This window comes from Mauremys reevesii, linkage group 11 (genome assembly GCF_016161935.1).
Source record: "Mauremys reevesii isolate NIE-2019 linkage group 11, ASM1616193v1, whole genome shotgun sequence".
NCBI classification, from domain to species: domain Eukaryota; kingdom Metazoa; phylum Chordata; order Testudines; family Geoemydidae; genus Mauremys; species Mauremys reevesii.
This window is the reverse complement of record NC_052633.1, coordinates 29247414-29260586: the sequence shown is the minus strand read 5'-3', so window position 1 is coordinate 29260586 and position 13173 is coordinate 29247414. Positions and strand designations below refer to the sequence as shown.

Below are 13173 nucleotides of genomic sequence, written 5' to 3'. Positions count from 1 at the left end.
AATCAGGCATTTACAAATCACTTTTTTATTACACACCAGAAGTAAATAGCCTTGCCACCCTAGAGATAGTGTTTTGTTGAAGAACGACTGATTAAAGAGTTTTGTGTAGCTTTCAGGTAGTAACTATATTTTGATTTTTTGCATATTAGTTATTTTGATTTTTACAAGGCATTACTTCATGGAACACTGGGATAGCAACATAAGGGTGGGACATATTAAAGTTCAGTAAGAGTGAAATGTGGTTGTGTTCAGTATGTAATGACAGAACAAAAATGTAAACCCAAAGGAGGGGTAGAAATTAAGATGGGCCATAGGGATATTACTAGGAGCAATGAGAAAAAACAGAACAAAGGAAACATTTAAGCTGAATATATCAGGAACATTTTCCTAACACTGAGATCTGTTAAATTGCAGAAAAGTCTCCATAGAGAAGCGACTGCAGCTTGACTTAAATTCAATTGGCCAAAGCTCTTGAGAAAATACTGTAGTGTAGATTTGAAGATCCAAGAATGTTGTTTTAAAACAACTCTAATATCTGGGGGGAAGGGGAGGAAGGAAAAGAATAACCCCACAGTCTCAGTTTTCAAACTGCATGTCTGCAATGATAGGAACACATCAGGTTACCTGCAAGATTTTGCATTTATGCACACAAATTGGGTGGCTGTGCTCCCCATATGCATATGCAAAATACACAATTTCCACACACAGATGTAGGTTTTGCAAGTAACCCAATGAATGCTTTATTTTTCTAAATGTGGATTTGAATTGCCAAGAGCGCAGTCTGCTTCATCTCAATAATTACCTGTTTTGTATGTCATAAAGCCTGACTACAATCAAAAATACAATGGGAATATGAGACTGGGCAGAATTTGTCCTGACATAGCTTGGAAATTCTGTTTAGGGATAACTTGAAATGAATGACTAGCTACTATATTAGATATGTTACAGTATTGCCTATATTCACAAGCCTTCCCTTGAGATGTGCCCACAACTCCCATTAAGTTAATATGGACTTCACACTATCCAGCATTCTTGCTGTTCTAATTTCTATGGTAGTATTTTCATAAAAAAATAAATACTAAACTAGTGAAGCAGGGGCTGCAGTAAAATCTTTTACAATGAAATCTTTCTAAATGGAATTTTTTATTGTACAGGAGGTGGGTTTTACTGAAGAAATAATTAAAAAAGGCCATAAACTGCATGCTAGGTCCAAATGTTCCCTGTAAGAAAAATGAGCTGCATTCTTGTCCTAGTTAAGGTTCAAGAACATTATAGTTAATGAAAAAGTAATTTCAAGTAAAATTGCTAAAAATGTCAGGAAAAAAGCTAGCATGACATTAGTATCCTCAAGGGAAGAGAGCCCTCCAACATGAGTTGTTTTACTTTGGCTGAGTTACATTGACCCTAAGGGACAGTTTTCTTCTAATTGCACCTAATGAGCTGGTTAGAAAATCGGTTCCCTCACTTTCACATAAATTATCTCTTGTGGAAATAGAAATCCGAAGGGGAAATTATATAAACCAGCTACTATTTTAAACTATCTGTTGTACATCTACTGAGATACCAGAAAAATAGCATTTTCATTTTGGAAAGGTTTACATTGTATGAGAGGCCTGCTATTTTTACATTATACAGGTAACTAATGAATAATGCCTGGATGTGCAGTAAGAATGGTGGAAGAAATGACATATAAATGCCCTGATATACCTAGGTAGGAAGGATGGTTTATATGGCCCTGATGCTACAGTATCTGAGTATTGCAGACATTCATGGATTTTACCTCAATATCCCTGTGAAGTTATGGGGAGTATTTTTATCTCTACCTTGCAACAGTGATACTAAGACAAACAACCATATCCTCAGCTGGTGCAAATTTGCTTTGCTCTATTGAAGCCAATGGCTCTAGTTTGATTTGCATCAGCTGAGGCTCTGGCCCAGAAGGATTAAGGGCCAGATCCACACTAAAGACTCCCATTGATTTCAATGGGCTTTGAAGTAACCCTTATTGACTTTCCTGTAAGACTTTGGGTTACTTTTATCAGAGCCAGGAACTGAGCCCAGATCTTTTTGGTATTGCATTAGTATCTTAAACTCAAGACACCCTAGCACCCTCCTTTCAATGGCCCACAAAGGTCAGGCACAATTACAGTCTTTGCTGTCAAGGGATGCACAGCAACCCAAAGGATGTGGGGCAAAGGCCTAGTTCCCCCTGATCACCATGCCCTGGAATAAAACTACAATATAGGCGAGGAGGAGCAGGCTACACCCCAAAAGAGGTACAGGAGTGGAAACTCTCCTACTGCCCTCCAGGAGAATTCAGACAGCAATCGTTACTCCGGAGGCCAAAAGTTCATGGGGCAGAGCAGTTTCTTGCCACCTCTTGCTACAGGCTGTGCCCAATAGACATGACCAACCCTTAGTGTGTTACATAAATTTAATTCACTGCTTTTGGGTGGGATCTTCATTTGAATCTGGGTCAATGTTAAGCTGAGCTCTTCTTTCCTTGAAATAAACAGCTCTACCTTTAGAACATTATTCTAATGTGACTGGAAGTATCCCTTCCAGGTCCAAGTTAATAGCCTTTTGTGAAAAGTATTTAACTCAGTAAGCACAGAGACATGAGGAAATCTGGAGCAGCTGATAACTGGCTACATTTATATGACAGCAAGCCTGCTGTGACTTAGCAAAATTTGATTGGCAGGTGGAGTCTAATCAGCACTATTTGTCTAATACTCTATGTTAAATTACAGTGAAGCTGTAGTGTAGTGAGATGCAACATCCACTAAAATATCAAAATTTATGGCAAAGGTCACTTTAATTCATGATAGGACACTTGCCTATCACTTCTTTAATTTTGATGGTTTTGAGTTGATTCAAACATTCACATTCACATTACATCTCAAGCATTCACCACTGACTCATCAATGATCTTCCAGAAAACACCATTCTCCTCAGTATGCCAACATCTTTATGGCTGCATCCCACCATCAACCTCAGCCTAGACCAATCCACACAAAGCGTCCATTTAGATCAAAACAGATTGACAGAGCCAGAAGAGTACATCATCAAAGATTTAAGATGATCCTCACTCTCACAGATCTTGGGAGACAGGCCAGTCCTTTTTTATAGACAGCCTCCCAACAGCTCTGTCCACATATCCATTCAAGTGACACCATCACAGGACCTAATCACATCAGACACACCATCACATCTACCAACGTGATATATGCCATCATGTAAGAATAAATGGACACAAATCTGACATCAGGAATCATAACATTCAAAAACAGTGGAGAACACTTTCACCTTCCTAACCACCCTCAGTGACAGACTTGAAGGTCACCTTCTATGGGCCATCTTAATTATCACTCTCAATTGATTAGACTCTGCCTGTTGGTATGCATACTTCCACCTTTTCATGTTCTCTGTATGTATAAATATCTCCTGTCTGTGTGTTCCATTCTATGCATCCTCATGCTACAATAAATTTGTTAGTCTTTGAAACCTGTCATTACTTTTTATGTCTGCCCTGTTGATTGCTCGGATTCTCCAAGAAAATGGTGTGAGAATGATAAACCTCACCTGAAAAACAAACTCAGTTAATGGCAAAATAAATAAATAAATAAAATAAAATCAACTAAAGAGCACAATGCACATTTTGAAAGTGGGGGAGAGTTTCATGCATATTACTAAACTTGATACTAATTCAATAAAAATGAACTAGATTATGACCTGAAGTTGCACTACTGTACCTGGGATTAAAATTATAGTAATTAATCATCATAGTTTATGGTATAAATTATGAAGAAACGCTTCCAAACATGAAATCAATGTAGTGTTGAGTCTGCAGACAGCTTGAATGTAACAGCCTGATTGGACAAGTACTGCCCACCAACTCCACTTTCTACAGGGAAACAGAGGCCCCTGAACACTACACAGGAAACCTCTGCACTCCTAGCTGATAGATCTGCCATTGTATATTTGCACAGATCTGAATCCCCTGTGCAGAGAGTATATAGGGATCCCCGCTGCTACCAATGCCATTAAGCTGTAATGGGGTTTGTGGGAAAGGCTACACACACAAGTGCTCTAAACCAGGCCACTTGACTACGTTCTGTCTCTTCCTCAGAATTTATAAGCTCCTTTGTGTAAAGCGCTCATCTGTATACTGAGAAACGTTGCTCAGTGGAGGGTCAGTATTTAATCCCCAAAGAGGTGTGAACTAACTCTTCCCATTCTCAATTGAGGTTAACTCTGAAACACAACGATGTGAGCTAAACGTCAGAATAGTTAATCATTTCACTGCTGATCATTTTAGCAGAATCATTCCACTCCAGACATTGTGGGAAGTGTTTAAATATACAGTGCCTCAATGATCTAACCCTGTTCAAATAATTTGTTATATCCCCTCTACAATTTTTTTCTGCTCATCTCAAAAATTGACTTGTAGTGATTTTACTCAAACATTACATGGACACTCAGAAACATAGATTCACCATTAGGTAGAAATCAAACTTGGAAAAATCTCACTCCCAAAGACAACTTGTTTTGGAAAATGCAGGGGCGGCTCCAGGCACCAGCACGCCAAACGCATGCCTGGGGCAGCAAGCCACAGGAGGCGCTCTGCCGGTCGCCGCGAGGGCGGCAGGCAGGTTGCCTTTGGCGGCATGCCTGCGGAGGGTCCACTGGTCCCACAGCTTCGGCGGACCTCCCGCAGGCGTGCCACTGAATCTGCGGGACTGGGGACCTTCCACAGGCAAGCCGCCGAAAGCAGCCTGCCTGCCGGGCTTGGGGCAGCAAAATATCTAGAGCCACCCCTGGGAAAGTGAAACACAAGACATTATACAATAAGTTGGGTTTTTTAGCTTTCACCTTAGTGGCCACCAGGAACACACTACATTTTGTGTTTTGAAATATGCCGTTTTTCACCAATAACTTATACCTTACCAAATTTATTACTGCAGTTACTGAATCTAGTAAATTTTAATACATTCTTCCATTATGCTAAATGGCTTTACATAAGAGCTCTATTATAATGAGAAACTCAGCTATTATTTTTTACATTAAACTGTCATAGAATGCGTAGCTGGAAATTATTCTTTACTCTACATATAAAATATAGTGAGAACAATAATGGATGTGTAGGGACAGTCAGCTTCCTTATGAACAACGATTAAAAAAAACCTCAACTAAAGAGTTCTAATTTTCTTGTCTGTTTCTGCAGAACTACTTTATTTTAATATTATATTGTAGAGGTCTGGATGAATATTCAGGGAATTGGTGAAACGCTTTGGAACCTTATATGTCTTGTTGGTGGTGGTTCAAATCCAGTTCAGTAGTCACTGAAAAAAACATTACTATTGCATGGCTGTTCTGTGGGCTACACGAAATAAGCTGGTGGTTTTAGTCTAATTCTGAGCGGACAGGTGTTTATATTAACACAGCTACCACTACAGTGGCAGTGTTCTTGTTAGCAAGAGAAGACATATGGAGATTGAATTCCTTCTTAAGCTGGCTATGCAAATTGGTGCAGAAATGTGGGGGAACTTGCGTAGCTGTGTCATTGTTCCTGTCCTACAGATAAATAGAGGGAGAAAAGCAGAAGCCATTCACTCTGTCACCATTCGTCAGCACACAGACATATGAAGTATGTACTAATTAAGTATGTACTAATTAAGCTCCACGATATTCAGCCTGTGGAGCCTTCAAGTTTGGTTATCTGCAGGAGTGAACTTGCAAGTTCTCTGAATTGCAGATGTTAAATCAGTGGCACTTACAAATTCTAACCGCTCCAATCAAAGGTTTAAGATGTCCTCAACTAGATGCTACTGTTGGTATAATCTATTAGAACTCTGTAGTACCTTAAATCATTTTTTTCATTTAGTAAGTTAGTATACATCTAAAGCTGTATATTTCATTGCTGGATGCCAGGTGAGAAGCCTCATACAGATATGCCAAATCAAGAAAAATTGACCTCAAAGAATAAATGCAGTCATTAAACATCATAATAGATTCTTCTACAGAGCTATTATATCCTTGTCTCCAAGCTATAAGCTATAAGATACAAGATGTTTATGGAAAATTGAAGACTTGAGAGGCTACATTGATTAAAGTGTTGGAGAAAGAGCAGACAGCTTGTATATCCAGTAGCCAATGAATCCATTGGCACAACAGATGTTGTTGAGTTGGACAGCATTTGAAAAGCACTGCATTAACAGGCTTGTTACTGTTGTACTGAGGTCTTGTACTCTTTCAAGCAGAGTTATTTGGTAATATTCCCCAGAGCAGCATAAGCGGGCAGAACTCCACTGATTTAAACTAGTGAGTGTTACACTGTACCCCAAAGCAACACCCTGATACCCCCATATTAACCACTGCCATATAATGATATGTTTCATGCAAGGTATGCCTTACAAGGTATCATTTTAAAAGTTTTGCTCTGTTGAACATTGATATCCTGTTGGATTGTATGTGTTATCATTGTATGGGAAGTTATGAAGTCCACCCACTTTCTTTTGTAGAAGTGGCAGACTGGGTAATAAACTTACACTGGTCAGGCTGCTGACCAGGGCACAACTGTGCAGCCCTGGGGTCCTAGGCTGGGATGCTGGGGGAATTGGCTAGAGCCTCTCCATTGTTGGTTCATGAGTAGCTGGGAGAAGCATTCATGTAACTCAGCTGGGTGTGTCCCTGCCTGTGGATGTCTGTGTAAGTGCAGTACCTACCAGAGGTTTGCAGCTTGTCACAACATCACAGTGTGAGAGGGAGCACAGGTTGGTAAGACAGAGGGCTCAGGGGTACCCCAATTCTAGGTGCATCCCAGGAAATCCATGACAGTGAGATTATTTGGCACCAGGAAGTAATCACATGTGGAGATACATGCTTCATCTCATAGCTTGCAAAGAGATGAACCTCTGTTACCGGGGATGTGATCAGTGTGACCATGAATAATGATTCTGACCTCATAACACTGGAAATCTGGAGTTGGTCCTGATTTGCATGCTGTAACTGAGATTAGAATCTGGTTTTACAGCTGGGGAATGAGTCTGGCCCATCTGCTGCAGAATGAACGTTTGCAAGAATTTTTTTCATTGATTAGGATATGTAGGTGAATGAATGGCATACACAGGGATGGATTTAAGCAGCAGACCTCAACTTATTATTTTAACAAAAGGAAGGGGTGTTGTATGCTCACCACCCCCACTCCCTCCACTTTCACATGCCAGGAATTTAACTGGGTCCATCATGTAACCAAAAACTCTGACAACTTCACAATTTACATTTTTCATAGCCCTCCAACAAACTCACCTCATGTGCATGTCTGACCAAACCAGTCTTGTTTGAGGCCTCAATTCCACACCCCAATGAATCCTAATTCTCAAGTATATTCCAGTGCAAGTCCGAATATCATTTTCATCAGGACAACTGCTGGGTGTAGATGAGTGCAGAAGCGGCATTAGCTGATCCCACAACACACCCCTTCCACCACACCATCAAAGGCAGATGGCTTCAGCCCTGAAACTCAGTTGTGATCCACCTGGCTGCCCGCTTTTGGGCCTAGGCATAACAGAAAGTGTCCACAGATACAGACACTGCCCTTCCTAGGTCTTCTGCAATCACAAATTACATGGTTGGTTCGACCCCTGGCATGCCCAGCAATCCATCTGTAGGGCAGCTAGCCCTGTGTATGAACAGAGTCCAGATCCTGGTTCTAGCTGGCTAAAAAGGGCTTTGATGGAACAAATATTGTTCATCTGCACATGACTTTGGCTCCCCCCCCCCATCTTTCCTCTAGATCAGTTTTTAACTCTCAATTTCAGTGGCATTGCTCTTTGCCTATACTACTGTCCCCTGCTGCTTGTGGCACAAGCTCATGAGCCCTAAAAGCACACCACACACACGACAAAGTGGTGGTGGGGACAGGGAAAGGAGCATGAGAGCCAATCAGCTTACCCATTTCCCCCACCCCACACCCATCCAGGCCAATAGGAAGTAGAGGACCTCAGGAGAAAGAGGAGCCCAGCTCTTGCCTTAACAAGCATGCGCTGTCCACCTCCCACTTCCCTGACAGGCACCATGTCTCATCATGACTGGTCCAACCAATAACTCCTCCCTTGGGAGTGTATGGGGGGGGGAGGGTGGACTATTTCCATAGACACTATTTTATTCATTTCAGAATTACTGAAATCAGCAACATTGGACTGTGCTCAGCTGTGAAGGAGGTGGACAATATAATCCACTCAAGACCAAAGTATGTCGTAAGAAAGCTTTGTAGTTCGTTTCTAGCAGTTACAGGATTTGAAGTTGCTCAGTATGACAAAGAAAAAAACCTTCAAGGAAAAGATTTAATATACTTCTACCACACAAAGAGAGTCACAGAACCCCTTTTTCTTTCTAAGTGCCTATCAAATAAATGAATTTATGATTATATCCATTTATACTGCAGTCTATTTCTTTACAGCTACTCCACATTTAATATGAATTTTTAAAAAAAATTAAGCACACATCACATGTACAGCTTACTCCTAACCAATAATAAACCATCTAAGTTGCCTCATATAGCTGAACTTGGTGCACAAATTTCTGATGATCACAATTTTGAAAGGGTGCATTTATCAGAGCTGCTTGAATGCTTTATTGATCTCTGTACAGTAGACATACAAAGAAAATGAAATGTTAGCCATTCAGAAGCTGGAATTGATTATCTTGAAGCATAATTATGCTTTTAAAAAGAGAGAATTTGGATAACATACCTTGACTTCTGGTTTTTAATTGCAGAGGGGCATGTAACTAATAACGAGAGAAGTTGCTTTAAAAGTTAACACACATTTTCATTCTAGTACTGCTAATAAAATAGTATTATTCACAGAACCAGATGGTCCTTTCCAGCACAGTACATCTATGGTATTAATTATTGAAGGTTGTAGGTACTGGTAACACAACAGGTCTAACTGTTCAGGAGAAAATACACACACACCCTTCACATTACCTAAGAAACACACCCTTCACATTACCTAAGAAACATGGACAAGAAGAAAGTCCACTTTCTGGAAGTTCCTTGCTAGTTCACCTCACTTCAACTCTCACCACAGACCAATCCTTGCCCCCAACTCGAGTGAGGAGGTGAGCACACAATACATAGGGATTCCCATATTCTCTACAGTAGCACCTGAGTGTAGCCCTACACTGGACAGAGGGGCAGCTCCTGCTAGAGTGGTATAATCCCACAAGATGAATGGCTTCAAGTCATCAAAAGCAGTGTAGGAAGACTTTTGCCCCAGTTACTTGGGGAACAGGAGGTAGGATTCGTTCCTCCTTCACTCAGTCATTTTTGCAGGGTATGCATGTGTCTCTGGGGGTGGGAGGTGGAGAAGGCGCCCATTCTAGTCTCTAAAACAGGGCCACTGAGAAATGACAACTTCAGGCTGCACAGTCTTCTCCCCTGTCTGATTGCAGTTTGGTCAGCTGTAGAATTAGCTCTGCACCCGCCAACACTGAAGTATTAGGAAATACACATGGCTCATCCCCTTGTGACATTTTGCTGTGTTTAGATATGGCAATCAAGCTATTTTAAAAAGTCCTTTAAATCTACTCCCTCAAAGCAGTTGTAGTCAGCGATACTACTACTCACAAGTACTTTGCTAGATTGGGGACATTGTGGGGAAGAGAGCTGACCCAGTTTCCAACACTGTTATCACTGTCTTTCTGCACTGTACGTCATGTTTCATTGAGTGGAGGGAGATGTTCCTGTTTAGGGATCTCCTGTACCCAAAGATAGGAAAGAAATCAAGGTTTCTATGATATACCAAATAAAACTCCGATATTGTAGCTGACTACATGAGAGAATTCTTTATTTTTATTTCGAAGGTAGGTAAATTTATTTTCATTGCCACTGGGTATCTAAAAGGACATCTGGTGCACCCAAATGCCAATGCAATCTGCCATGGCTTTTAGCAGAGATACACGAGCTGTCTCCTCCTGGGATGGCGTGTGCTAAAGGGAAGCAAACTTATTTTCTAATTCATATTCTTTCCTATTCTGAATACAGCACACCAGTTTAGTACATCTAATAAGAGTTCACTTAACTAGCCCATGGCAATTCTTATGTGCCATTTAATACCTATTTTGTGCAGTTGAATAGGATGGTAAAAGTTTAGTAAAAGAAGATTGCGAAGAGGTTAATTTACTATGTGCACAGCTCTAAATATTTTTAATAAATGATAACTACCAGATCAGGAAAATACAAGAATTAAAGTGAATATATACTTTTTAGGCCATGCTTATTGAATTTATTTTTCAGTTTCCCCCAGGAGTAGAATAGTTTTGTGTCCTCTTGCCTTCAGCTAGAAGGTAAACAGAATTTGAAAAAGTCTTTGTACAAGACCATTTTCCCTAGCACATCTCCCTCTGTTTAAAATGGTGGCATATGAATCCTTGTTAAAAGAGCAAAGGATCTAGGGAAAAACAGTTGAATGATAGGCCAAACCCAAGTTACTAGGCTTCAATTTTAGCATCCTTGTGTCTGGTTTATGGACATGCCAGTGTCATAATCTGCAAATAACTATCTGTCTGAAAGTCGTACGCAAACCTGTACCCCAAACAGGTCAAAGGCACAAAACATACTTCAGAACCTTATAACATTAACCAGAAATGATCATGTTCTACAACCAGCATCAATGGGGCAAGGCACTCTCCTTACTCACGTTCTACCAGTGAAATCCCCATGTGGAGAAAAATAAACTACTAAAATGAATGCACTTCTCAGAATCCTTTTCATTATGAATTCCTTCCCTATCTATATTCCTCACTTTTATTTTACCCCAAAAATCTAAAACCAGAATCTCCTTACACAGATTACTGCTCCTTGTCAAAACAGGTGGTTTTAGATTTACTAATTTTAACTTTGCCATCAGGCAATAATTCTTAGCCAAGCAATGCAGTGACTCATTCCCTCATGCTGTAGAGTCCTGGCTTGGCTCCAGCTGGAAGCAGAATTGGTTGCTCCTTTACCTTTTTTTCAATTGACTGCACTTGGATTACTACTAATTCCCTAAAGAACAATCACCAACTACTGTGGCAGCCAGAAATACTTAGTGTATGATGTCTACTAAATTCAAAAATATCCCCTTCTATATGCCAAGACCTCTACCTGGGGTACCTCAAAACTCTGTATAGCAGACAAGCCCATCATTTAGCCAGACTGGATTAAGGAAGGGATTTTGACCATGAGTCAATTAATTGAAATACCTTCCTCCCTTTTATGATATTTGAAGTACATGCCATCTCCCATCTGTTTAGTCCTGACCCACCCGAGTTGCTTTATTTTCGCCAAATATTACACACGATGCCAAGACCAATGGCAACACTATAGGCACACTTGGTCAGCAAATTTGAATTAAACAGAGTGCCTAAAAAAGGAATGAGAGGAGGAACTAGACCAATTGTTCTGTGTTAACCAATGGAAACAAATTTTAGCTAGCACTCTGAACTGTTCCTTGGACCTCTTATTAAGATTAATCCAGCAGAAAAATCATATGGCCACCTCTCTGACTGCTCAAAACAGGTGCCACTAAGTCAGACTAATGTTGATCCAACATTAACCCATATGTTCTGGGAATGCTCCTATACCCATATATTTTGGGTAGAACTAAATTGCAGAGTTAATATTTTTCTTATAAAATAAAATTGTTACAAACTAAACATCTATTTTCAAACCCAATTGATGTTAATTGGACTCTGAATAAAGCTTAAAAAAAAACTTTGGCCAAGCAGAGCACTAATAATTGCTAGAAGACTAGTACTACAAAAATGGAAATCCAAAAATGACCAACAATTCAAGACTTGAGCATAGACATCATAAACTTGACCACCCTAGGAAGAACTCTATATTGTAAAAGAAAAATGTCAGATATTGGATACTTTCCTGGAAGCAACTGAATTATCCTATTAAATGCATGAGCCCCCATCACTTCCCCTCCTTTCTACCCACTTCCTTTCCTTCCCATCTCTATCCCTCTCCTCTGAACTTAGCTTTATCTTACTTAATATTTTTCTTTAACTAGTTGGATTTATTATAAACAAATTTTGTTTTTAAATTGTGTAATACAAGTAAGTCAATATATAGAATAAAATGTTTCAAGTATAGCTAAAGTTAGGTAGCAAATGGTATATTATAAGGATTTTATGTATAGTTAATTTTGTTTTAAATTAACACAAGTTAATAGAAAAAAAAATCCCAAGCATTCTACTTCTGGGACATTTCTACATGATCCCTTAAACTTTGCTTTAAATATACATAATGAATGTTATCTTGTAAACCTTATTGACCAAATGTGTGCATTGACTTTCATGGGATCATTTTGCAAGAAATGTCTACAGGAGCTGGTCTCTAGTTAAAGAGGTCCTATTTACCTTTCTGTCAGTATTTCCTACTGTATACTTTTTCAAAGAGCTGAATAATTTTATGCCAAATATACCGATTGTGATTTATCAGATGTCATGCTTCAGGGTTTAAATTGATGTTTTGAAGGAATCAGGAAGGATTTTCCCACCATGTACAGCATTACATAACTTATTAGATGAATTTGGTTATGCTATTTTAATTTCTTTAGCTTTCTCTGAAGCATCTAGTTTGGGCCACAGCAAGACTGATGAACCAACTATCCGAATCATGATTGCAAATCTAGCAACATTATATGCACTGAAAAAGACACACATGAAATCCATATAACTAATGGTGCAACACTTTATATGATCACTAATGAAAAATAAGAAGCTGAAGCAATGCCTGTCTGCACACATTACTTTCCTCCATCCCATATTCAACTGCTGAATATGCCTTTTATAGCCTTAAACTGATGCTCCACAGGACAACCCCTCAAGAGTGATAAAAGTGACCTGAAAGCTGAGAATCAGCAGTGGTGTAAAATCTTCCAGTGGAAGTTTTCCATCAGAAAACACTGACTTGAATGAAATGTTCTCAGGAACATATACCTTCTAATAAAAAATGTTCACAGGAAATTATTGAATTGTTTCATTTTCATAAGGTCAAAAGATTACAATATAACAAAAGTCAAAACAATAAAAAATAAATTTTCAGACTATTTCATTTCTGGAAAAATTCTGAGATTTTGACTTCATCCTGATTCTGGATGAAACCATATTTCAAAACCT

General features: G+C 39.4%; 1 protein-coding gene across 3 annotated transcripts in view; it reads right to left on the bottom strand.

Moving 5' to 3' along the window:
• The window catches only part of TFPI (tissue factor pathway inhibitor), a 147154-nt gene extending 138010 nt beyond the window's left edge, over positions 1-9144 (bottom strand). For 2 of the 3 annotated variants that reach the window (XM_039494714.1, XM_039494718.1), the window contains exon 1: positions 9015-9144. In XM_039494714.1, coding sequence (XP_039350648.1) covers positions 9015-9025 — 11 coding nt within the window. In that variant the 5' untranslated portion in view covers positions 9026-9144. The remainder of the gene's footprint in view (positions 1-9014) is intronic. The other variant, XM_039494717.1, reaches the window with a different exon arrangement.
• Positions 9145-13173: the final 4029 nt, after the last annotated feature.